This window comes from Pelodiscus sinensis, chromosome 29 (genome assembly GCF_049634645.1).
Source record: "Pelodiscus sinensis isolate JC-2024 chromosome 29, ASM4963464v1, whole genome shotgun sequence".
NCBI classification, from domain to species: domain Eukaryota; kingdom Metazoa; phylum Chordata; order Testudines; family Trionychidae; genus Pelodiscus; species Pelodiscus sinensis.
Genome location: NC_134739.1, coordinates 4,974,231 through 5,000,459, shown reverse-complemented (window position 1 = coordinate 5,000,459; position 26,229 = coordinate 4,974,231). Strand labels below are relative to the sequence as shown.

At 57.2% G+C, this 26,229-nt stretch overlaps 1 protein-coding gene across 14 annotated transcripts in view; it reads right to left on the bottom strand.

Moving 5' to 3' along the window:
• Positions 1-26,229, bottom strand: part of EFCAB3 (EF-hand calcium binding domain 3) — a 109,902-nt gene that overhangs the window by 73,346 nt on the left and 10,327 nt on the right. For all 14 annotated transcript variants that reach the window (XR_012898082.1, XM_075911695.1, XM_075911700.1 and 11 more), the window contains exons 6-20: positions 24,919-25,062; positions 24,766-24,837; positions 22,425-22,568; positions 21,409-21,480; positions 19,707-20,126; positions 17,157-17,222; positions 12,951-13,094; positions 10,655-10,726; positions 9,408-9,551; positions 7,837-7,908; positions 5,854-5,997; positions 4,349-4,420; positions 3,808-3,951; positions 3,339-3,410; positions 1,373-1,516 (exon numbers count right to left, since the gene is read on the bottom strand). Coding sequence is in view for 13 of the 14 variants with exons in the window: in XM_075911695.1 (XP_075767810.1) it covers positions 1,373-1,516; positions 3,339-3,410; positions 3,808-3,951; positions 4,349-4,420; positions 5,854-5,997; positions 7,837-7,908; positions 9,408-9,551; positions 10,655-10,726; positions 12,951-13,094; positions 17,157-17,222; positions 19,707-20,126; positions 21,409-21,480; positions 22,425-22,568; positions 24,766-24,837; positions 24,919-25,062 (1,926 nt within the window). In the remaining variant the exon portion in view is untranslated. The remainder of the gene's footprint in view (positions 1-1,372; positions 1,517-3,338; positions 3,411-3,807; positions 3,952-4,348; positions 4,421-5,853; positions 5,998-7,836; positions 7,909-9,407; positions 9,552-10,654; positions 10,727-12,950; positions 13,095-17,156; positions 17,223-19,706; positions 20,127-21,408; positions 21,481-22,424; positions 22,569-24,765; positions 24,838-24,918; positions 25,063-26,229) is intronic.

Here is a 26,229-nt window from a genome sequence, read left to right as displayed (position 1 = left end):
GATTTGGGGAACACAGCTGGACGGGCAAACCCCACAGGGCTAAGAAGGGCAGAGCTCACAAGAGGACTTCTCCGGTTAGACAGGGCCAAACACATAATGGCAGATATATATGGCTGAAATTCAGCCCAGTCTCACACATGCAGTGTGTGTGTAGGCCCGGCCTACGACCATGCATAGAATCCCAGGGCTGGAAGAGACCTCAGGAGTCATTAAGTCCAGCCCCCTGCCCAAAGCAGGACCAACCCCAACTCAATCAACCCAGCCAGGGCTTTGTCAGGACTTAAAAACCTCTAGGGATGGAGATTCCACCCCCTCCCTAAGGAACCCTGCCCAGCGCTTCCCCACCCGCCTAGGGAAATAGTTTTTCCGAATATCCAACCTAGACCTTCCCCACTGCAATGTGAGACCATTGCTCCTTGTTCTGCCACCTGTGACCATTGAGAACAGCCGCTCTCCATCCACCGTGGAACCTCCCTTCAGGGAGCTGAAGGCTGCTCTCAAATCCCCCCTCACTCTTCTCTTCTGCAGACTAAACAAGCCCAAATCCCTCAGTCTCTCCTCGCACGTCATGTGCTCCAGCCCCCCAGTCATTTTGGTTGCCTCTCGCTGGTGCCCCTCCACATCCTTTCTATAGTGGGGGCCCCAGAACTGGACACAACTCCAGACGTGGCCTCCCCAGTGTCCACAGCAGCCCCAGGGGACTGGACCTGCCTGCACTTACCTGCAGACATGCCACTGAGGCTTGAACAACAAGAAGCCCTGTGCCCCCCAGAGACACAGATTGATGGGGGCGGAAGGTGAAAACCCACTGTCAGACAGTCGGGCTGTGTCTAGACTGGCCAGTTTTTCCGGAAAATCAGCCACTTTTCCGGAAAAACTTGCCAGCTGTTTACACTGGCCGCTTGAATTTCCGGAAAAGCACTGACGATCTCATGTAAAATCATCAGTGCTTTTCCGAAAATACTATGCTGCTCCCGTTTGGGCAAAAGTCTTTTTCCGAAAGACTTTTGCGCAAAAGGGCCAATGTAGACAGCATAGGACTGTTTTCCGCAAAAAAGCCCCAATCGTGAAAAAGGCGATCGGGGCTTTTTTGCGGAAAAGCATCCTGCCAATCTAGACGCGCTTTTCCGAAAATGCTTTTAACGGAAAACTTTTCCATTAAAAGCATTTTTGGAAATTCATGCCAGTGTAGACGTAGCCTCGGAGTGGATAGCACAGACACAGGATGGATCCCACTTCCGACAGCTCCATGTGGAGCCTTGCCTGGTGACAGCCGCAGGGGTCGCCCTGCTAGTTGGTAGCTGCTGGCACAAGGAGAAGTCCCCCCGTGGCACCTTAGGGACACACAGAGGCCGCTGCCTGGAATGCTCACCGTCCGCGCTGGCGACCTTCATCACCTCCGCCAGCGTCTCCTTCGCTAGCCGGAGGCCCATGTTGGTCAGGGTGGACTCCAGGTGGTGGAGGTCGAAGTGGTCATCCTGGAGCGTGCTGATGGCCAGGCAGGAGAGCTGCAGCCCTGCGGACACACAGCCGACGCACGGAGAGGGGCAAGTAAATGTCACTGCGGCGGCTTCAGGGCCAGCAAAGAGAAAGGGGTGGCCAGGCCTAGAGGAAGCTTCTTATCCACTGTCCTGAGAGATTCTGTGTCTGCACGGGGGGGGGGGGGGCGTGGGGGTGGAAACGCCTCCGACTCTCATCTAGTCAGCCCTTGGCATCAGCAACACGCCCCCGTGGAGGTGCGTAAGCATGCGCTTGAGTCCCATGCGGAAAGCACACAGAATCATAGAGCCCTAGAAGTGGAAGGCACCTCGAGAGGTCATCGAGTCCAGTCCTGCCCCCACGGCAAGACCAAGCACTGTCTACATCAGGGCTATTCAACTCTGGAAGCCCCAGAGGCCACAATGATACTCACAGCACATGCCGAGGGCTGCAACTTAAGTGTGCTTGCATACACATGCAAATATATGCAAATAGCTTCTTTCACACTGACGGGCATGAGTACAAAGATTACGGCAAGACGACACAACACAGGTCCCATTTCAGTCAGTTCTGCTGATGTTAATAAAATGCAACAGCTACCCAATTTCCACTCATATGACAGCACCATAAATGAGCAATGACAGTCCAGGAATGTAATTACTAAAACACGTCTCAACAGAAGACCAGTCTATTGACTCGCCGTTGTGGAGCGTGTTCCCAGTGGAGGCCATGTTCAAAGGATCCCACTCACGGGCCGCGTGTTGAGCCCCACGTAAACCCGAACCGCACCGGGGGCTGCTACAAACAGGCCGTGGGCCGCATGGGGCCCCAAAGGCCACGTGTTGAGTAGCCCTGGTCTGCATCATCCCTGCCAGGTGTCTTTCTAACCTGCTCTTCAATATCCCCAGTGATGGAGCTTCCAGAACCTCCCTAGGCAATTTATCCCAGTGCTTAATCACCCTGACCGTTAAGGAGGTTTTCATGCCCGGGTGCTCTGCTGAAAGGCTCCAAGACTGGCTCTTGCTGTGCGGGTGAGATTCACCCTGTGCACAGGCCTGTGTACACAGGAGGGCTTCCGAGGGTGAAGCGATGCACAGCCCTCATGCTGGGCCCTGTGCAGGGGGAGCATCCCCCCCCAGCCTCTGACCCTGCATTGCCGAAGTTGCTGGGAATTTTGTAACCGGCTGCTTCCCAATGCACACTACAGAGCGTTTTCTGCCAATGCTTACAAATTACCAGGAACCTGTAACTGAAACATTATTGCCCCACAGAAACCAGGTACCCAAGGGGGTGCCAGGCCTTGGCTCCTGGACTATGGGGGAGCCAGCGAGGGTGCATGAGCTTCCCTCCCTCCCCCACAAGCCAGCTGCATGAAAACGTCAATGGCAAGATTCCCACGAGTGCCGGATCAGGCCCTTAGTTCGGCAGTGGCTCAACACTCAAAGGGGGAGAGAGGGCAGGGTTGGGGCTGGCTCCATGGTCAGGGCGTTGCACCTGCCAAAGGAGCCCTCCCGGATTGGCCTCAAAGGGAAAGAAGCCGATTCAGGCCTCCGGGGGAGCAGCGGCTTCACCACCTGGTCAGAGGGCAGCTGTTCAGTCTGGCTCTGGAAACCCTGCCAGGCGCGCGCCGGGCTACAAATATTGCTGCAGGCGGGGGCGGGGCAGCGCCTGCCCGTGCGAACTCAGCCCCAACGACATGACACGGACATCGCAGTCCAGACGCTGGATTCCCCTGCTGCTCTGGGCTGCTTCTCCTCACAAAGCAGCTGGGAGCTGGAGCACGTTCCAGGCCGCTTTGCCTTGCAGGGCGAGCCAGCGAAGGTCCCCGCGCAGCACAGCGCAGCGCAGCGCTCACTCACCCACCGATTCTGCGAAACGCCGGCTGGAGGTCACTGCCCTGATGAAATCGCTCAGGTTCACCCTGCCGCTGTCTGGGAGATACAGGCACGGAAGGACGTGGGGGCTGGGATTAGCAAACGTGCCAATGCTCCAATGGTACCGTCCTGGCCGCTCCCCAGCATCCACAGCCAGTGCTGGGCTGCGCACTGCAGCAGCGCAGAATGGCAGCGCAGCGACGGAAATCAGACACTCAGAGCCCAGCCACTGGACTGCCGGGGAATCTCCTCAGCAGCGCAGAGCCCATCCGGCACTACAGGGCAGCGCTGTTCTCTGCAGCAGTGACCCCGCCCGCTGCCAGTGCGTTCCATTACGGGAGGGGATGGTAAAGTGGGGAAGCGCACGGCATTGCGGGATCTAGGCCACTGAACGGCCACGTGGATGAGCAGACACAGCCTGTTCTCCCCGCCCCGCCTCAGGGGCAATTCTCACCATCCACAGGACAGAGCTGGAGCACGTCGGCGAGCTCCGCGCCGGACAGACGGACGGTCAGGTAGCTCAGCACGGTCTGCAGGTCCTGAACGCTGATCTTCTCCCCCTCCAGCTTGCTGAGGATGCTGGAGGCCTCCTGCAGGGCTGCGGGCACAGAGAACGGGCCGGAGGGAGTCGGCGAGTGGCCAGGACTTACCTCTTGCTGCCACCTTAGCTCTAGGGGGATAGGCAGGGGCATGGCAGGCGCTGCCCCGGAATACTCTGGTCAGCAGTAGCCAGGGGCAGATTAGATGGTCCCTTCTGGCCTGTCTAGCTGCGCTAGACTCAAAGCACAGAGCACGGAGGGCTGAGCTGCAGACCCCCGTCCGTCTCTGCCTGGCCAGCTGGAGGTCTGTGGAGATCACACCCTCCTGGTGCCGCAGAGTGAAGGGATGTGGCACACACTTGCCCGTACTAAAATCAGGGCGGTTCCAGGAACACGCCTGGCCCCTTTTCTCCTCCCTGCCCTTCGCCCACCCTTCACTAGGAGACCGGCGCTCACCTGCAGGTAGGATGAAATGCTGGCTCCGGGACAGAGCCGTCATGAAATCGGCGAATTTCACCCTCCCGGCCCCTGCAAGCAGAAAGGCTGGTGTGACCCAGGGGTGCCCAGCCTGCTGGCCGCCGCCCTAGTCTCGTGGGAGGGACTAAGTTACAGTATCTCCCCAGCCAGCGAGTGCCGAGCACACCAGGCTGGGGGGAGCTGCAATCGCCCTGGCTGGAACTTACGTTGCTTGGAGTCCTGTCTTGCCCTGCTGGGAATTTCAGCCAGAGCCTCAAGGAAGAGGCCGCCAGCACAGGAGCCCCGGCTGGGCCCCGGCAGCGCGGCCAACAGGCACAAGGACTAGCTCGTGAAGGCAGGTGTCTGGGGAGAAGGCATTGCCCTGCCTGGCCTGTGCTTGCACTGAGCACCCTGACTCTCCCCCCCCCCCCCCGAGTTTGGGGAGGCCCAAAGGCAGCTCTGGATAGAAAGCAGGGAGATCGGGTCCCCGGGATCAACAAGAGAACAAACCTGGCCGATCTCCCACAATGTCCTGCTGCCCGAGTTATCCATGGAGTCAAACCTTTCCCCCAGGCACCCTCTTCCATGCTGCTCTGTAGCAGGAAACCCTTGTCCCGCCGGTCTGATAACACTCTCAGCCCCCTCCGGCCCCGGAGGCCAAACGACAGCCTCACACATTTGAAGGTCCCCCCTGCATTCTAGTCCAGGGGCTCCCATTCCGCGTAACACTTCAGAGGCGCCCTGGGGGATCAGCCAGCATCATCCCCTCCATTATACAGACAGAGCAACTGAGGCACAGAGCAACTGAGGCCTAGATCCTCAAAGGTATTCAGGTGCCTAACTCCCATTGATTTCAAATGGGCGTTCGGTGCCTAACTACCCTTGAGGATCTGGGGCGAGGTGCCTTGACTGGGGTTGCACGGGAAATCAGTGGCAAGCTGGCAGTAGAACCTAGTGGCCCGGCGCTGCAGTTCTGTTCTCAGAATTTTCCCAGGAACCGTTACAGGCAGCTAGGAGACTTTCCCACGCGTACAGCCCTGACTCGGGTCCTTTCCTGGCTTATATCCAACCCGCCCCCCGCAATTCCTTCTCTTCACATTCGGGGATCACCAGGGGAAGTCTGGCGCTGGTCCTGCTCCTGACATCACTTGGTGTCTCTACCACGCCGGCTGCCATTCTTAGCCCAAGGAACGTTCCACAGGGACTGCAAACAGGCTGCAGAGAGGCTTGATTGGCGCGGCCGTAGCTGCACTCCGGGGAGCCGAGGTTAAGGCAGGAGATGGCCCGGTAGGACTCCAGGCCACTGGCCCCTTTGCAGAACAGGCCACCTGGGATGGTGACGCCTGCCTTGTGGGCACAGGGTCTGCAAACCTCTGGTGAGAGATGCTCTGTGCAAGCCTTAGTCAGGCACACTGGGGGGGGGTAACACGGCAGAGGCAGAGGGCAGGTCGCTGCGGGAGGGGATGCCCCCCGGACACGGGTCCGGTCCTGCCCACTCTGCTTACCGTCCACGTGAGCCGACTGCAGCACCTGCCCGATCACGTCGCTGGCCAGGCGCAGCCCCAGGGTTCTCAGGCTGGTGTCCAGGCGGCTCGCCTCCACCTCGTCCTCCTTGACATGCTTGACGACCCTGAGGGCCTCCTGCACCGCTGCAAGGCCGCAGGATGGGAGAGACGTGAGGGCTCCTGTCCCAAGACCCCCCCTCGCTGGCACCCGTCACACCTCCCAGGCTGCACACCTATGCCTTGGGGCAAGACACCAGCCTCCTCTTCCCACCTTGCTGCTGGAAGGGCAGGAGGGAGGGGACAGGGCCCTCCGTGGGGAGCGCTGAATCAGCACGTTCTCACAGCCGCTCCCCAGTCCTCGTGGGGTGCTTCTGCTGGGGGGCTGGGTCACGGCACGACGGCTCCGCTCCCCCCCTCGAGTGGGAGCTAGAATGTAGCAGGCAATCCAGAGTCGATACGCCACAGGCGTGTCCGTGTCGGGGCCACACCAATGAGCTCACTATGGCCAATCTGTTCTCTGCTCTTATCTGGCCCCTTGATGCGGCCTTTATTGTCCTCAGCCGCACAGTACAGGCCTGGTCTTGACCGGGGACGGGAGTTGGGGCTGACACCGTGTTAGCTACCATATTGCCTCTGGGGTACGTGGAGAGAAGCCTTGCTGGATACATTTGCTAGGGGTGAAATGGGGCTGAAGTCATGGTTGAGAACATGAGTTAGCCAGCGCGTCAATCACAGCCACCCTGGGTCTCCAAGAAAAAGACACTGGATTCCTGAGTGGGACTGGACTGAGAACACCCGGATGCTCACACACACGCACTGTTGCATGCACGCATGCTTACACGTGTGCACACACACGTGCACGTGCACGAACGCACACATACACACACAGACACAAGCTGCACCATTTGGCAGAAGGCGAGTGGCACGTGTACACGCCACATGCACATGGCAGTCACCCCAGGAGCAGAGAGCTGGGAATGTTCAGAGCCCATTTTTGTATTAGGCCCAAAGCTCGCCGCTTGTCGTCAGTGACAAGTAAACACACCACAGGTTCCTCCAACGAAGGCATCCACCTTTTTAACCTTCCCTGCTTGGCTATGTAACGGAAGAGCAATAAAAGTTCCCACCGCCTCGTGCTCTCAGAAACCAGGGGCCCGATTTGGATTGTGCACTGGTGCGACTCAGGGATATTTCTGGTAAAGTGAGGCCTGATTTGTGACTGAGTGCACCATCGGGTCTGTTACGTGCCTCTGCTCACCCGCTTCCCTTTGCTCGTGCGGTCCCAGAGCTCCGCAGTCTCTCTTGTCCTGCTGGGGAACTGGGGCTGGGCAGGAAGCATTTTGCTGGCTAACAGACACCCTTAAACTCCCAGGGCACTTCTACACAGCCGGGCAAAAGCTGAACGAAGCTGCAGAACTTCAGCTTGTCAACTGCATCGCTGAAGCGGAAATAGCGTCACTCGGCTTTTGGCGCTGTCTATGCAGCAGGAAGTCGAAGGAAGAACGCTCTCCCTCGGCCTGCCCCTCCTTCTCGTGAAAGGAGGGTCACGGGAGTCAGAGTAAGAACTCCTCCAGCTCGCCATTACTTCGAAATAACGGTTTGCAGTGCAGACGCGCATTTTCTTACTCCGAAATAATGCTGCGGCGTGAACATGCCCCAAGGCAGGTTGTAAATCATGCCTAAATCGGTGTGGTGCTACTTACCGGACTGGTGCTACATTGACCTCCCCCAGCTGGAGCTCTGGCCCCAGGAGCATCCATCAGATTGCATCCGCAGTCTGAAAATTGACCTGTTTTTTATGGCCAAATTCAGCCCCGCTCATTGTGCGGCGCGCCCCGCAGGGAAATCCAGCCTGCTGGTGGTTCACGCACCTAACGGAATTGGCTTCGCGTGTGCCCAAGTGCGGGAAATGGATCTGCTAATCAAGCCAGCGTCTGAGCCCACGTTCCTGGCTGGTGTTACTTCCCGTCCGCCCCCACTCACCTAGCAGCTGGCAGAGCCGCGGACTTTTGGACAGGACTTCCATGAAAGCTCTGACGTTCACCTTTCCGTTAGCTGCAGTGGAGAGAAGCGCTCAGTCAGCTGCGTGGATCCCCAGGCACCTCGAGGCGCTAGACCGACGCATGAGCAGAAGAAGCACCCTAAAAGTGGCCCACAGGGGCCCAAACAGTGGCCCTGCCCCTCACAGCCCCTCTCCCAGGCTGACCAAACCACCGGAGGCCCTGCTCTCACACTGCCCCTTCCCCCACAGCCCTCCTGCGCTGCCTCTTTCCCTCAAGAGTCTGCCGCTCGCTCGCTCGTCTTGGCTCCCTCCCTCCGTTGCTCACCCTTCCGGTCAGTCCCCTGCCCCTGCCGTGCTGGTGCCCCTGCACTGACACACAGCAAGAGGGAGAGTCGCCTACAGTCTAGCGAAGGGTGGGAGAAGAAACGGAGGGAGCGCCTCGTGCAGGGCCCCCATGCAGCAGCGTGGCGGAGTTTGGAACAGAACCGGCCTGTCGAATGCCGTCTGCTCGCTCACAGGAAGCTAGCCGGCAGTGTCCCTCCGGTCAGCGCGCAGTCCCTCCCACTGTACGGAACACCGAGGCACGTCTCCCCCCCGTGGCACAAGCCACACACACCTCACTCCTCTCCTCTCCTGGCCTCCACACAACCGCCGGTGAGGCACTCGGGGTCTGAATGTCCTCTCTGGGTTCTAGGCCTCTAGCTCAGTGGTTCTCCAAGTTTTTGGTCCACGGCCCATCCCGCTCAATGCAGACCTTTCTGCGGACCACCAGCCAGAAATGGGTGCGGGGTGGGGGTAGGGTCTGGCCAGGAGTTTGGGTGCAGGAGCGGGCTGAGGGCGGGGCTGGATTACCCAATAGGCAGACTAAGCACGTGCTTAGGGCACCAGCAAAGCAGGGGCACACAAAAAAAGAGAGAGATTTGACAGTCTAGTGTTGTTTTTATTTTGAATTGCATAAGGGGGGGGCACCATAATCTTTTCAGTGCTTAGTGCCTCTAAAGGTCTGAATCCGGCCCTGGCTGAGGGTGGGAAGGTCTGAGGGAAGTTGGGAGCATGAGTGGGGGGACTGAGAGGGAGGGTGCAGGAGTGGGGTGGGGGTCTCAGCAGGAGGGGTCTGTGTGAGGGGGATGAGGGAGATGGGCAGGCACTTACCTGGTTCAGTGCCTCCTGCTGCTCCTGGGTACCGCCTCCGGCTGCTCTCATTGGCTGTGATCCGGCCAATGGGAGCATCAGGGAAAGCCTCCAGGTGAGCAGCTGGGAGGGGGGGACAGTGCACAGAGCCGCTTCCTTCCCCCACAAGCTGGATCGGGCTCGCAGGGCTTACCCCTCCCCCTGCAGGGGGTGGAGCCCCGAGTATGCGGCCCGCTGAGAACCGCTGCTCTGGGCTGCACTCTGGCCACTTTTCGAGCTTTCCCCAGCAGACCCGAGGGCTGGAAGCCTCCCGGTTTAGCGAGCAGACGCCCGGCGTCTCACCCGGTCCCAGGACTTGAAGCCCGAGAGTTGCCCATGCGGAGGTGGGACTGTGCTCCTGAGTCTGACCCCTCGCACTCACCATCCACAGACACCTGCTCCAGCGCCTGCTGGAATTCTGCATCCGAGACGTGGATCCCCATGTCCCGCAGCCAGGACAGCAAGTCGCTCGCAGCCACCCTGTCGCCTTGCACCTTGCTGACGGCGGCAACGGCCCCTTTCAGCGCTGCAGACACACGGAGGGACAGAGCGCCCGGCGTTCGGGTGGGGCCGGGCTTCCCAAAGGGCTCGGCTGCCACGTCAGCCTTTAGACAAGGCCCCGAAGCCGAGCTCTGCCCAATCTGGCAGTGGGATCCTAGTCCCGGGCTACAGAGAGGACAATGCCTCCGTGCTCAGTTCAAGCATCCCTGGGTGCGGGTGATGCTCCAAGGGGAGTGGCTGCAAAGTCCCGTTTCTTAGGGCCCAGCGAAGGAAGAAGCAAAGAGAGACCAGCGGTCCCTAAGCCAGCTCCTCTTCCTCCGGCTTCCCGCCGGCTCCTCCTCCCCAGCCAGAGCACCCTGCCCGCAGGCAATCAGACACCGACTGCCAGCGAATCGAGACCCCGAGCTTAACCCGTTCCCTGCCAGAGCCTGGGTGTGGGGACTCAGGATGTGAAAGGTTAACCTAAACGGGCGAGGCTTATCGGTTCTGGGTAACTGGTAGGGGCTGGAGCAGCTCCCCGTGTCTCCCGGGCAGGGGGCTGCTCCAGCCCTGCAGGGCCCACTGCAGGCAGGGGCTGCACCAGTTGGCTGGCCAGGGTAATCCCTGTCCCTGGCAGGCCTGGCCTGGCCCCATCACAGATTCAATACTGGCTCCCAGGCAGCGGGGCTGGCGCCCTTGCCGGCTCCACTCCCTGGGAGGCGGGCCCGCTCCTGGGGAGACTTGGCGGCAGGCTCTGCAGTGCAAGGCAGCGTGTGACCCTGCAGTCACTAGCGGTAATGCAGTTACCGTTTAAAACAAGTTTCTGCCCCTCTAATGAGGACCCGTCACACTGCAGGGAGAGAATGCAAGTGCCATGGAGCCTGACCAGCCATGACCCTGTCCGTGAATCCCAGAGAGCCGGGCGCTGTGACGATCTCGTGCTGCACAGCGGCTGGACGCAGGCTCAGAAGAAGGCAGTGCCGGCTAGCACCCAGTGACGACTGAGCACCTGCGCCGGGTGGCACCATTCACCAGCGCACAGTGAGCGTGATACTTCGCACCAGTGTGACCGAGTGCAAGAGGGGCAGGGCTTTGGAGCCCAGCACAGTTTGACTCGTCCTCTTCCCGCCCTATCAGGCCCCCGTTCACCTGAAAATTCGGAGAAGCGCCGCGTGTTGGCCGCAGCCGCCAGGAAGCAATCGAAGCTCACCGTCCCGTCCTCTGCGGCGTAAAGAAGGATCCAAAGGCCAAGGCGCCAGGGAAGGACACAGGGCCAAGGGAAGAGAGAAACAGATGGGTTGGCTGCGGAATGTGCTGGGATCAGATTTTGATGGAGCAATCACGGAGCTCTTTGCTCAAATGAGCCATGTGCCTAGAATCCAGATCTCCACGCCTGGATGAGGTCCCCCACTGGAGTCAATCAGGAGTCACCGCGCTGACATCGACAGAGTTACACAGGGATGAAAGCGCCGGGAGAGGAGAATCTAGACCTGGTCTAAATCAGAAAGCCTGCAGCGGGCTCGCCGCCTTGATTCGGAGCACACATCTTTAAGGCACTTAACCCTTTCCCACCTGTCTGAATCGGTTCGGCTTGTACCAGTAAACTCTGACTTGAGCCAAACCCAAACTGGACTGAGTGAATCAACATTAAAGATCTGCACAAGTTCCACTAGACCGAATCAAAGCCTATTTTGATAATAAAGTGCTGCTTTTTACATGTGCATGAGGCCTCCTGTCAGGCTTGCCCACGGGGTGGGGGTGGGGGGGCAATTGCCATGGGTCGTGGCATTTGCCAGTGGCGCCAGCTGGAGTCCAAGGCCCCTTTGAGTTGCTGCTGGGGTGCTGGAGCTCCACATCTGGTGCTCTGTGTGCCTCGGAGGTCCCACCTCCTCTGACTGAGGTCCCGCCTCCTCTGCCTAAGGGCCCGCCTCCTCTGACTGAGGTCCCGCCTCCTCTGACCGAGGTCCCGCCTCCTCTGACTGAGGTCCCGCCTCCTCTGACCGAGGTCCCGCCTCCTCTGACTGAGGTCCCGCCTCCTCTGACTGAGGTCCCGCCTCCTCTGCCAGTGTTCCCTCTGATTTCCCATCCATGAGCAGAGTGAGTTCTGTCTTGTCCATCAACATTGACATCATGTGTGCCACCATGGCACCAACCAGTTACTGACAACATGTATGTACACACACACACACACACACACACACACTTAAATTGTTACACAAGAAAAAAATACCAAACAAGGGGTAATTCACAAGGGGTAATGACCCTGCAGTACAGGAATCAAGGGGGCAGAGGGTGGGAGATATGGGGTGGCTCAGGGGGTGCAAGATTCAGGGCAAGTGGAACTCAGTAGGGGGGGCTGAGAGGTAGGGGAAGTGACAGCTCCTCGCTGGGGGAGGCTGGCCCAGGATTGGGCTGCCCAACCCCCCCCAGGAAGCTGCTCACTGGGAGGGGAAGTGGGGGGTGGGCTTCCTGGGTCCCTCAACCGGTGGGCAAGGGGGGAGCTGGGGCGGCGCTGCCCAGAACTCCCAGCCAGCTGTTCCTGGGGTAAGGGTGCCAGGGGGATAGGCTTGGGGGCCACGCACTGGCTCCGAGACGGGCCGGGGCCACCCGAGCAATCACCTCCCACCATGCGGCGGCTCCGGTCCCGGCCGGGCTGTTGTGTCCCACTCATAGTAGCTGGAACTGGGTCCGTTGAGGCTGCTAAGCAGGGACAGCTTCACCGCGACCTGGCTCCACTCAGAGCAAATGGGGGTGGAGCAGGGCCCCCGCTCTCCGCACACGGCCCTGCTAGAACCCACCAGGCTGCCCCCGCCGCCACCACTCACCTTCCTGTCCCGCAGGAAAGTGCGTGGTCGGGCGTGCTGCTGAGCAGGTGAGCGGGGTGAGCGATTTCTTGGTGCGTGGCCGTGCATGCGTGCAGCTTAGAGGGAACCCGGGGCTCCACCCCTTCCCGGGGGCGGAGCCAGCCCTTCCCCACCTTGCTCCGGAGCCCATGGTTGTTGTCGGCTCCACTGCTTATTGTAAACCTAGGGCAGGGGAGCTGAGGATCTGATTGGCCAGATCAGTGGCTTGACCATGACTCACGGACCCCCCGGAGGACCCCCACAAATCTCCGGTGGTCCCCGCACCCCTAAGGCATTCTGTCCACATGAGGAACAGGCGGTGTGTAGAGACGATGTTTTAATGGATCATTTAATTTAGCGATGGCAGCTGGGGGTGAACGGGCAAGGCCCAGTCCTGCTCTCAGCGACACCGCTGTCAATTGGGATAACGCTCTAGCCTGACATTAGCATTCAGCTCTGGGACTCATGTCAAAGGGGTCCCATGGAGGTTGGAAGCCTGGCACGCACCAGCTGGCTACATGCTGACCTGTATGTGCCCCTCCTTACACGTGCACCACTAAAACAGACAGACAGACGGACGGACAGCCTTTTGAAAGGCTCACTTTCCAGCGTCACTTTCTGCAGCACTTCCTGGAACTCCTGGTCAGTGAAAGGGATCCCCATGGTCTGCAGAATGCCGCGCAGTTCCGCAACCTCCATGGTATCGGCTTTGATCTTGTTGACAATCTCAGAGGCATCCTGTAGGGCTGCAGGGCGGAGAATGCACAGCAGGTCAGTCCATCACTGGTGGGGTTCGTTTACACGCTAGCTGCTTTCCAAGGCTGCTCAAAAATGTTCTGCCTCAACTCTACTGTGACAGAAAATCGGGCTGTTGATTACATTGAACTTGGCCTGAAAAATGACTGTTTTCACCAAAAAACCCATGTCCCCAAACCAAATAATATCTCCTCAGCTCTCCCATCGCAGTGCACTCATTGTCTTGTGCCATATTCTTGTCTATGGGCTAGACTTCCAGGCTGGACTACATTTCCCATGATACACCAAAGTCAAGGACTCCCATGATGGACCACAAGGAGAGACTATGATGCATCACAGGAGGTGTAGTCTGACACAGGAGCCCAGATTATAGAGGAGAATGGGAGCAGCAAGCTCCTGAACCACAGCTCCAATGAGGTACCATGGCAGGCTACGTCTACACTGGCACCCTTTTCTGGAAATGCTTAAAACAGAACAGTTTTCCGTTGTATTTCCGGAAAAAGCGCGTCTACATTGGCAGGATGCTTTTCCGGAAAAGCACTTTTCCTGGAAAAGCGTCCGTGGCCAATGAAGACGCGCTTTTCCGGAAAAAAGCCCCGATCGTCATTTTCACGATCGGGGCTTTTTTGTGGAAAAGACTTCTGTGCTGTCTACACTGGCCCTTTTCCGGAACAGTTTTTCTGGAAAAGGACTTTTGCCCGAACGGGAGCAGCATAGTTTTTCCAGAAAAACACTGACCATTTTACAGTAGATCGTCCTTGCTTTTCTGGAAAAGCAAGCGGCCAGTGTAGACAGCTGGCAAGTTATTCTGGAAAAGCGGCTGCTTTTCCGGAATAAGTGGCCCAGTGTAGACACAGCCGCAGTGTTTTGGGATCAACATGTTTTGGGTAAAACAGTTCAGCTTCTGGGTTTTTGCTGAGCAACTGAAATTTCTCATGCGAACAAACCCAGACATTTTCTGATCAGCTCTGGCTGAAGTTACCAATTTTGGTTTTTAGCAATAAGAAGTTGTAACACGTCTAGTTATAGAGTCTTTTACCTTAGAAGGTTTGTGTGTGTAGAGTAGTGACCATGCTCCCCTGGAACACTGCCATGGACTCTTTCCATTGCCACAACGGGATTCTAGGCCCCCGATACAGGGTAGAGCCCAGGATGGGGACAATGACATGGCTGTGGATTCTCTGGCTTGTGTTTTGCAGGGGGTCAGACTAAGCTCAGGATGGCTCTGCCTGGCCTTTAAACCTCAGGGCTATGTCTAGACTGGCAGGATTTTCCATAAATGCTTTTAATGGAAAAGTTTTTCTGTTAAAAGCATTTGCGGAAAAGAGCGTCTAGATTGGCACGGACGCTTTTCCGCAAAAACAAAAAGCGTCCGTGCCAATCTAGATGCAGTTTTGTGCAAGAAAGCCCCGATCACTATTTTCACCATCGGGGCTTTTTTGCGCAAAACAATACCACATTGTCTACACTGGCCCTCTTGCGCAAAGCATTTGCGCAAGAGGGCTTTTGCCCGAACGGGAGCAGCATAGCATTTCCGCAAGAACACTGACAATCTTACATTGCGGCCAGTGTAGACAGCTGGCAAATTTTTCCGCAAAAGCAGCTTGCCAGTCTAGACACAGCCCAGGTCTGTCTCGAGTTAGACAGTGTAAGCCCAGGGTCAGTAGGACTCAAGTCAGCAGACTCTGGGTTAGTTAACTTAGGCTTTGTCTACACTATGGCTTTTGCCGAAAGAGGCAATGCAAATGAAGAACTGATTAGCATATTGTCATGCTTCATTTGCATAATCTATTCCGAGCCCTTTTTGTGCAAGGGGGTTTTTGTGCAAAACAGGCAGTGTGAACGTTTCCTTTTTGTGGAAAACCCCCTTTTTCTTGTATTCTTTTATCCCTTCTGGGAGAGGGGTAAGGATCTCGCACAAAAAGGGTTTTTTTGTGCAAAAAGGAAACGTCCACACTGCATGTTTTTGCGCAAAAAGGAAATGTCCACACTGCACGTTTTTGCGCAAAACCGGCTCGGAATAGACTATGCAAATGAAACACGACAATATGCTAATCAGTGCTTCATTTGCATTACCTCTTCTGGCAAAAACCGATTGTGTAGACATCGCCTTAGTGCTTGGACAGCGACACGTTTGTAACCCAGGTTAGGACTGATTGAACTTTGGGTCCAACAGCTACACTGCTTAATGGGGCCCCGAGTCCAACTACCCAGATCCCAGACTGCCTGGTGCCCTCCTACGTGCTTGAGTCCTTTGTGTGTGGTGCAATGTGGGAAAACTTGACTGTCCACCACACTTGGCTGGTCAGAGGAGACAGGATGTTGGCTCCTGGGATTGAGGGATCCTTTTGATGGACTCCTGGAGCCCAAGGCCGGCGAGGCTGCACCTGCATTGCATAGCAATAGGGCGTGACTCAGGTTGGCTCCTCCAATCCCAATCCTTGGGTTAGCACAATTTGTGTGTGGATGGAAGGGAATTCGGCTTGAACCTGAATTCAAACCCCGGGCTTACATTGCAGAGTAGACGTGCACTAGGATTACGAGGCCCTCTTGGAATCCCGGAGGAATCACAGTGTAACAATATGGCTTTTCTGTAGCCATGTTGGAAGGCCTGTGCTAGGCCTGAACCAAAGCCACCTTCTGCAGCCAGACTGAAGAGTAGCAGCCATTCCTGTAAGGCCTGGAGTCACATACTCACATTTCCACCTAAATGGTATTACAAAGTGTCACCCCTGGCTGTGAGGAGGGGACTTTGCCCGGATCGCTCCCCCACTGTCACCAGATAAAGAAACAGATCTCAAGATGGGTAAAGAAAACTTAAGTAACACCAGTCTGTCTGGCAAGAAATTGCTTATCCATAGAGCATATTGTGGAATCCTCACCCTATGATCATTGTCACTACACTTCCCTATTGTTTGACTGTGTGATCTCTGTCTCTTGTAACTGTTTCTGTCTCCTGTATCATTAATTTTGCTAGGTGTAAATCAATTAAGGTGGTGGGGTATGATTGGTTAGGTCATTTTGTTATGATTGGTTAGTAAAATTATATTAAAATAATTGGTTAAGGTCTAGCTAAACAAAACCCAGGTTTCATTATATAAACTGGGGTTCAAGAAGGAGAAGAAGAAGATCAGAAGTAACAGAAGGAAGAAAAGGCTGGAAGAGGACCAGGAGGAGGGAGGAAGACCCGGAAAAGAGGAACTCACCTCCGAGACACAGCCTAAGACCAGAGAGACTGATATTGCCTGGCCAACAGGGGAAGTCTGCCTGCCTGCCTTTATCAGGATTGGTGAGCATGACACTGTGTGCTTAGCATGTGCATTCTGCTAGTTTGGGAATTGTCAATAAATAGAGGATAAGGACATTACTGTGTGAGGCTCAAGGTGCAACCCTGTGAATTCACACACCCACCCTTACCCAATTCCTAGGGCTCAGGGTGTAACAACCCACGGGTTGGCAGGATCTTTAGCTACTGAGGGTCTGTCTACACCGCCATCCTAGTTCGAACTAGGGTGACTAATGTAGGCATTCGAACTTGCAAATGAAGCCCGGGATTTTCGGAAAAGCACGTCTAGATTGGCCGGATGCTTTTCCGGAAAAGAACTTTTTGCGGAAAAGCATCCGTGGCCAATCTAGACGCGTTTTTTGGCAAAAAAGCCCCGATCACTATTTTCGTGATCGGGGCTTTTTTGCGGAAAACAGAACTATGCTGTCTACACTGGCCCTTTCGGGCAAAAGTCTTTCTGAAAAAGACTTTTGCCCAAACGGGAGCAGCATAGTTTTTCCAGAAAAGCACTGATGATTTTACAGTAGATCGTCCGGAAATTCAAGCGGCCAGTGTAGACAGCTGGCAAGTTTTTCTGGAAAATCAGATGATTTTCCGGAAAAACTTGCCAGTGTAGACACAGCCCTTGGGTGTGTGTGTGTAAAACTGCTCTCACAAAACTGGAGGCTGTGTTGAGGCATCTTTAAAGAACCCCCTCCTCCCCTCCCCCCCCGCCGTTGTCCATCACACACATGAGAATTCCCTCAGCCTTTGCTCCTTTACTTACCTTCAGAGTCGGGGACACGCTGGCCGCCAGCAGAAGCCACCCCTGGTTCTTTCACCCCGGCTGGTTCTGCAGAGCAGAGAACAGGTCAGTTCTGGGAAGACGCGCCCCGGCCCCCTCCCAGCCGAAACGCAGAACGAGGCACGGCCGCAATCCAAATCAGCAATGGGAGCACGGCCACAACCCAAATCAGCAATGGGAGCAGAGCCTGGGACGAGCCCAGCCGAGATCGGGCAGAGAGACGGATGGACCGGTTCAGTGGGTGTTTCCATCACTAACTCCAGAGGTGACCTGGCCGGGACGCTCGGACGCTCTGCCTGCCTAGCACAGCTGGGCACAGTTTGTAGATAAACATCAGGTCTAGTCAGTTGGGATGGTTCCTAGCTCCCAAGCAGCCTGGGCTGCATCTTGGATTCTGTGCCCTCCCCCCCCTCCTGCCAGACATGACTGGATCCCCGACGTCGTCAGCATGGCTCGGAATGAGGCCACCGGGATCTGGGATCCCGAGCTGCGGCTCACTCAAGCTCACGTCGCAAGGCAATAGCAGCGCTGGGAATGCTTCCCAAAGCCACGACTCCCTCCCTAACCACTAGGCCAGTCACCAACCGGTTGATCGGGATCTACCAGTAGGTCTTGGAGCCTCTGACAGGGGATCCTGACTGGTTTGGCTGGGAAGCTCTCAAGTGCTGGCACTTCAGTTGCCCCTCCACCCACTGTCATGCTGCTCCTGCTCCCCGCCTCGGAGCTGCCCCTTGCTGTGCAGGGCATGGGAGCGAGAAGGGGAGGAGGCTGATGTCAGGGTGTTCCTCCTTCCCCCACTCCTGTACCCCATTTCCTCACAGAGAGAAGGGGATGGAGGGAGCTTGGCAGTGCAAATCTCTGTCACTCCCACACACTGTGTGTGTGTCTGTCCTTCTCACAAACACGCACTGTCCTTCCCTCTCGTCTCCTGGCCCAACACGTGCAGGGGGGTTGTTATAGTTTCACTGCTTGCAAAGTGGGTTGGTTTTGGTTTCTGACCGGTCTGTGCGTTTCATAACTTGCATTTCTCTCTCAGGCTGAAATGGAATGGAATGTAATGCTTTGAGTGGTGAGTTCTAAAACCCTGAAGGTATCATGTCTGGAGTGATTATCCCTGTGGTAATTGCGCTCCTGGAGCCACATGCTGTCCTTGCCTACGGACACTGAACCTGCAGCTCTGTAATGGGGAATTGTGGCAAGTAGAGGCTGTGGGCTCAATTGCCGGTAGATGAGGGGTAGCACATGGCGCCAGTGCTGTACATGGCAGTCACTTTCCGGAGTGGTGCTAGGCCTGTCTTGGCTCTGCTGCTCCATTTCTGGGGCATCTGTCTGGCCACTCCCACAGTGGATGGGACTTGAACCCACAACCTTACCTTCTGCAGGCCAATGCCCTAGCCCCTACTCCACTCAAGAATGCACCCTGCTGCCCAACCTTCAGTGGACCCCTTCTCCTGCCTTCCTAATATGGGAGCCAGCTCCATCCCTGGGGCAACTGGGGTTGGCTGCCAGGCTGCTACCGTGGCGGGTGGAGCAGGGACAGGAGGACAGGAGGGAACTCTAGTCCACCACCCTGTGCTCCAGGCACTGATGCCAGGTGACCCTAGGGCATTCCGGAACCCACTCTGCCTTCCTACCTTCAGGGCTCCTTATCCTCTGTTTGCTGTCTGGTCACTCCCAGGGTGGGCAGGACTCAAGTCTGCACTCTCGAGGCAAATGTCCCATCCACTAGTCCACTCCACCTCCCTCGGGTCCTATATCCTGCCCTTCCTAATAGGCGAGCCAGCTCTCTGGTCACTCCCAGGGTGGGCAGGACTCAAGCCCCGAACCCTGTGCTCCCCCAGGCAAATTCCTTATCTGCCTAGTCCATTCCAGAACCCAGCCCCCTACCTTCAGCAGCCCCCTTATCCTGCTTTTCTAATAACTTTCTAATGCAGGAGCCATCTCCATCCCTGGGGCAGCCTGTGCTGGCTGTCTAGCTGCTCCCAGAGTGGGGGGAGAGGGTCTCAAGCCCTCAACCCTATGCTCCCCAGGCAAATACCCTATCCTCTAGTCCACTCCAGAACCTACCCCACCTCCCTACCTTCAGGGTGACCCCTCCCACACTCCACATCCCTTGGCCCAAGGCCAGAGCCTGCACCCCAACCCTCTGCCCCAGCCTGGTGAAAGTGAATGAGATTCGGGGAGGAAGGGGGATGGCGTGAGCAGGGTGAGGCCTGGGAGAAGGGGTGGAGCAAGGGCGGGGCCTCAGACAAGGGGGGAAGGAAGCCGGGGAAGGGTATTTGGGTTTGAGGTAGCTCTTACATTGCACTTACATTGAAAAAGTGATCTTGTGGCTACAAAGGTTGGAGACCCCTGCACTAGGCAATTCTCCACTCCAAGCCAACCAGCTGGCTATTGCTTCCACACAATATTTTGTTGCCAAAAGAGCAGACTTTGTTTCGCACAAGTGGTTCACCTGTGCACGAGGACCTGCTTGTGCATCTGCATGTGCCTGCAGCCTCAGCACGTGTGCAGGCAGGCTGAAATGCTCACCCTTGGCTGCTGTGAATTGCCGTGTCTTGTGGCTCCTCTGCTGGGCAAAAGGGCTCTCCGTGTCTTCCAGAGGTTCCTCTATGTCTTCCTCAATGCTAGTGCTCCAAGGAGGCTTCTGTCGGGTCAGACGCCTCTTGGGAGCCCGGGGAGTCTCCTCGGGGCTGCCTTCCGCATCGAGTCTAGACGGAAGCTTCTCTTGGAAGGACAGGAACCGAGGCCGGGGGCAGGACGGCTGTTTACCAGCCCGGGGCGCTTTCTGCGAGCGAGCTGAAGAGGAATCCAGCTGAGGCGCGTCAGCTTTCTGCAGGTACTTGACGTCAAAGGAGAACCGCGTCCGTCTCCTCGCCCTGGCCTTTGCGTCAGAGTCTAACGCACGCCCAGGCCTCTTGGGCTTCAAAGTGTCGTAGAGGCCCAGGGATTCTGTGGGGAGACAGGGCGGGGTCTCACGTGAGTCCCTCGGCCTCGCTGGCAAAGGGGGCACACAGGTGAAGGCCTCGTTGCTTGACTGCAGACAGGAGTCAGCCACAGCCCGGAGGGTGGGGGGAGGGGGGAATGAAATGGCTGCAGAGCACACCACACAGTCCCTGACTGGCAGATGGTGTTCTCCCCTTGGGGCTTTGGGGGCGAGGGGAGGCCTGGGTGGGACTGGCAGGGAGGGAATCTGAGACCCAAGTGTGATGAAGTGGGGGTTTCCGAAGAGCTGTACATGATTGGTATGTGCGCGGCTATGTGTGCCTCAGTTTCCCTGAGGGGCTGCCTGTTTAACAAGGGGAAGGGGTTATTGTTGCAGAGCATCAGGTGTGACCTTGACTAGCAGCTGGGACCCCCGACCCTGGCCTGAGGTGTGGGGGACCCTAGCAACCAGGAACCTAGTGACCACGAGGCCTGGCCTGGCTTGGAAGGCAGCGGGTTCTGGCCAGTGGGAGAACAATGGGCTCCCCCAACCCTGTTTGAAGGGCCGGCCTGGTGCACGGACCATCCGCTAGCAGCCAGGACCAGCCACGGCAGCGCAGGGAGCAGCTGCAGACCACAGAAGCCACCACAAACTCCCGGAGCCGTTCTGCAGCTTGGGACGTGAACCCCAGGCCACCGCAGGCACAAGCCCGGATTTCTCAGTCTGCCTGCTTCGGGCACGACCACGCAACTAGGGCAACGTGGAGCAGCTGGGATGAAAACTTCAGATGGGAAAGAAAATCAACAGGCTGGTGTGAAATCCCGGCAGCGTGGGGGCTGGGAGTCACAGGCACTGTGCAGGGGCACTGGCAGGGCTCTGCTTTGGGGCTGAGCTCCTGAGCACCCCTCGCCCCGGTCTGCTCTGTGCTTGATGCCTAAGAGCCACAGGAGGCTGAGTGACAGCCAGTGGGTCTCAGCCGGGTTTGCACCGAACCCTTGTGAAAAGGTGCACCGGGCCGGATGCTGTGGTGCATGAAATTGGTTCCGGATTTGAGTGAATTTGCAAACTGCAGCTGAACTCCCAGCGCCCCTGGGCCCGGGCTGACGCCCACAGCCAGGGCGCGTGGACCTCGCCAGCTGGAGCGCGGCAGCGTCAACGCCAGGCCCACGTGTCGGTGCGTGGGCCACGTGCCCCTCTGTGCACCAGAGCCAGGCACAACGTGAGTCTGTGGCAGCGCCGAGCTCTCCAGCAGCTCCAGAGGCCCCGGGGCCGATCCACCACATCATGGCCCGCCTGGGCCTCACTCACCCACGTCCTCGTACTGATGCTCGAGGTCGCTCACGGCCATCAGGAAATCCCAGACGTTCAGCTGCTTGTCCTCTGCAAGGGGGCAGCCGGTCAGGCGCGGAGCAGGCATCTCGCACGAGGGCCCCGCCTATCAAGGGGGGCCGGTGGTATATGGGGGCCCAGGCAGCAGAGCATTGCAGCCAGACACACCCAGGGCAGGTGATGCATGAAGGCAAATGGCCAGAGTGCACGTGGCACGGTAACCCGATGCCCACCCGCCAGCGGGCAGCTAGGAAAGATCGCACAGGAGGGTCCAGAAGCCACACCCGGGCTGGGAGCCCTGCCAGAGTCATAAGTGGGTGCAGGGGGTCCCAGAGTCAAACCCACAAAAACTAAACCCAGGCTGGGGGGCTGAGAGAGGGAGGCCGGGCACTGACTTGCCACACCTGCTGCCACCCCTCCCCCAGCTTTATCAGATCACGTTAAGCGTGGGACTTTGGCCTCCCCAGACACGTCTGCCAGGCGGGGAGAGCCCCAGAACTCTGTCCTCTAGAGGTAATGTCCAGTCTGCACCCATCCGCCCCCGGGCGTGGGGAGGGGCGGCCCCCTTCCGGCCCAGAGCCTCCACACGCAGCAGGACTCGTGTTTGCGTCTCTTCTCACCAGCGCTGGTTTGGCACCAGGGATCCCCGTGGAGTCACTCCCCGTTTGCACTGGTGTAAGTGAGCGCAGGGTTCAGTCACTCCGGCCGTGTGCTGGCTACTCGGCACATGCAGGGGGCTCTGAAAGCCACCGGGACCCGTGCTGTGTCCGAGCCCTCAGGGCATCCCGGCCTGCTCCCTTGGATGAGGACCCTGCCCCACTGCAGCTGGCACGTGCGTGTCTAGCTCGCCCCTCCAGCAGGCACCATCAGGGACCATGCAAGCAGGACCCTGCTGCTCTTCCAGCCTAAGGCAGCATTTGGCCCTAGGTGCCGGCAAAGGGATCACAGGCTCTGCCACCCAGGGGCACGTCCCTGCACCAGCAGCTGAGACTCACTGGTCACGTAAACATGTTTCAGCGCCTCCTGCAGCGTCTCCAAGCTCAACCCCACGCCCAGGCAGAGCAGAGAGGGCTGCAAGTCGTCCACGGCGATCAGACCCTTCCGCATCCTGCTGAAAGCCTGGTAGGTGTTCTGGAAGGCTGCAGGCAAGGCAGGAAACCGACAGGTTACTAAGCCCAGGAAGCAGGGGCAGCAGCAAGATCCCCCCTCCAGTGGCTCCTCTGGCAGAGGAACTTGCTGCCGAGCGTCTAGTTTACAGCAGAAAACGCCCAGCTGTTGAGAGCTAAGTGGCAAATAGACGCGGGTCAGTTTCAACGCGAGATGATTGAGAAAGAAAATCTGAACACCTGCATCTCAGCTTCCTTTGGGGTTCGATTTCCTGCCCTGAGAAAAGACTTTCTGGTTCCCTTTTTAATGCACGTGGTCATCTTATTGTAAGCGGGGGAATGGTCCCATGATTGTGGGGAACTTTCCTGGCTTCTATACCACCCCGGTGAAATGGACCAGCGAAAGGATCTGAGTCCCCGCTCCCACTTCCTTTACCCCACGGCTCCCTGATCCTGAGGGCTCCCCCTCCACTCTCCTGAGTAGCAGAGTCCTCGAAACCCCAACAAGGCTGGGCCCAGGTTTCCTGGGGCTTAATCCCCGACCTTGTAGTCACTAGGGGCAGGAGTTAGGGTGTCCCCACTCCGAGGTGCTCTCCTCACACTGCAGGCCTTCTTGGCCCAGTGATCATTTTATCAGGTTCAAAGCAAATACAATTTATTAAACATCAACTGATTAAAGAGAAAAGAATAAGAAACAATGAGAATGGTTAAATGAGAACACACAGCCCTGCTCTGTAGCACGGGGACATCAAAACAGCAGCCTGCAGAGTGTAAGGACAGTCCACAGTCTCTTCCTTAGAGGCCCCTTAGAGGCCCTGGATGTGCTGCAGGGGGGCTGCAGGCTGGACACGCTTGCTCTGGCAGTGACCACACAGCCTCAAGCTCTAAGTGGCCAGACCCCTCTCCCAGTCTGGCCTGCTGGGCCTCTTGGCTCGTGATATCTCCCTGCCCAGAGCCTCTCCCTGCACTTTGCTGGTCCCAGCTGCTCACCACACCCAGCTGCAGGCTGTGCTGCCTTGTCCGTCTCCAGCTCCTTGCGTTACTTCTCTGTCACTTTTGGCTCTCTGAGAACTGCCAGTCTGCTGCTCAACACAGGGTCTGCGCTCCTTGGGCTGTGTGTGCCTGGCTCTGTTGCTGCAAAACTGCCTCTCCACACAGCTTGCACTCCTTGGGCTGTGTGTGTCTGGCTCTGTCGCTGCAGGACTGCCCCTCAGCACAGCTTGTACTCCTTGGGCTGTATGTGCCTGGCTCTGTTGCTGCAGGGCTGCTTCTCCACACAGCTTGCTCCTCTTAGCTGTCTCTCAGCTCTCTCCTTGCTCAGAGAGACCCAGGAAAATCCCAGCTCACAGGGAGGACGGGTCCTGGCCTCTCACTTTCCTCACTGGCCTGTCCAACCTGTCAATCAGGCCGAGCTGGAGTGTTGGCTGCTTTCCATTGTCTCTGGGGTCTGTCAGTCTCAGGGCCCTGATTTCTCATGGACCCTTCCCCTTTTGACACAGGGAGCTGGCGAACCAAAAACTCCCACAGAGTTTTAGTAAGGGGCTAACAGTCCCCTTACATTATTATATGACGGCCAGTTAAAAAAATCAAACTCAGGCCAACACAGTTTGATTTTACCAAAGCAAAACTTTTCAATTGGTTGGGAATGGATTTTTGTTCTCCGGAGTCACAGCCCAGGGGAAACCTTGAGAATGTTGGTTCTTGTTCTGCATGAGAATGGAAACCAATTCCAAATCCTGGATTTTCCTGCACAATGAAATTCCGGTTCCTGCTGAGCTCCAGTCTAGTTGCATAACGGAGGGTTTTAGTTCCACGTGCTGGGTATTTAAATTCTGGTGTGGACTGTGGGAGGGGCCATGTGCGCACACATATAATCAGTGCTTTTTTGCATGGGGCCTTGAAGGTGAACTCCAGATTCCACCCCCTCCTCCTTGATTGGCAAGTCCGTTGGCTCTTTGGACCTGTAGAGTTGGCGTATGATCCAGACTGGACACCAGAGCCACGACCACGGGAGAGCCCAGCTGGTCTCGAGTGGATTCTGACCCCACTGAGATCTGGGGGTCATGCTGTGTTCAGATCGCCCTAGGAAATGTTACTGGGTGTACTGGAAAGAACATCCTTAAAACCGAGCACGGTTACTGCGGTGGCTGGCTGGATAATTGCAACGCTCTGTCCCACAGCCACATCTGGGTCCTCCACCGCCTGCCATGGCTCCCTCCCTCTCACTCACCCTCAGTCTGGGCAAAGGGCGAGGTCTCCTTCAAAACGTCCAGGAAATCGGTGAAGACCAGGTTCCCGTTTGCTGCAAGAGAGGGGTGTGGGTCAGAGGGGGAGGGGCTGAGAAAGCCGGCAGGCCGGCAGGACGCTGGGCGGGGCCGCTCACCATCAATGTCAATGGCCTTGAGCACTTGCCGCATCTCCGTGCTGGTCACGAGGATCCCCAGCGCGTGCAGAGTCAGGAGCAGGTCGTTGACGTGGATCCTCCCGTTGCGGAGGGCGCTGAAGACCATGCAAGCTTTCGGCAACCCTAGAGCAGGCAAGCCGGGGGACAGCTGGTCAGGCCCCGTGCCACATGCCCATGGCAAGGGGCACCCCACTGCTCTGGGCCGGAACGCATGCTCTGGTGCTAGCCCTGGGGACTGAGACTCTGCCCCCAGCAGCCCTGGTCGGTGACGGGAAAGGCCGGCTTTGGACCTGCACAAGGCTGGCTCTAGGAACCCATGTGCCAGACCCCGGAGGCTACAAGCAGGGATACTTAATGCAACAGTGCAAAGCTTATACCTGGCACTTCCCTAGGGCTGGCGTTTGCTCGGTCCAGCTGCAAGCACTTTACAAAGGGCCGTTAGTCCCATTTGACGGATGAGGAAACCGAGGCACGGAGCAGGGCTGTGACTTGTTCACGTCACCCAGCAGAGCTGGGAATAGAACCCAGGCCTCCATCTGCGAGGCCAAATGCCTCCCTACCTAGAGTGACCCACCCCTTCCCATAACCATGGGCTGTGTCTAGACTGGCATGATTTTCCGGAAATGCTTTTTCCGTTAAAAGCATTTTCGGAACAGAGCATCTAGCTTGGCATGGACGCTTTTCCGCAAAAGCACTTTTTGTGGAAAAGCGTCCGTGCCAATCTAGATGCGCTTTTCCGCAAAAAAGCCCTGATCGCCATTTTTGCAATCGGGGCTTTTTTGTGGAAAACAAATCTGAGCTTTCTACGCAGGACTTTTGCCTGAATGGGAGCAGCATAGTATTTCTGCTAGAAGCACTGATTTCAGACAGTAGGAAGTCAGTGCTTTTGCGGAAATTCAAGCGGCCAGTGTAGACAGCTGGCAAGTTTTTCCGGAAAAGCAGCTGATTTTCTGGAAAAACTGGCCAGTCTAGACACAGCCATGGGGTTTTCTAAGAACATTTGCTCTTCCCAAATTGCCCCGCCCCTTAGGAACTCGCACATGACCCAGATCATCTTCCCGAGCAGGCCTGAGCGCGCGGACTGCCTGCGAGCAGGGGACCTAGAGCTCTTATTGTGCCAAACGGTGAACTTCCCCTCCTTCCCTCTCCTCCCCTGCCCATTTCATTTTGCAACAAAAACCTGAAACACCCTTCCACTCCGCCGAGCACGTTCGTGTGTGGGAGGACCCGGGAAACCAATTCCTGACCAGCTGCACTTGGCCTCTGCGTTTCGGGGGCGTGCGCGGGGGA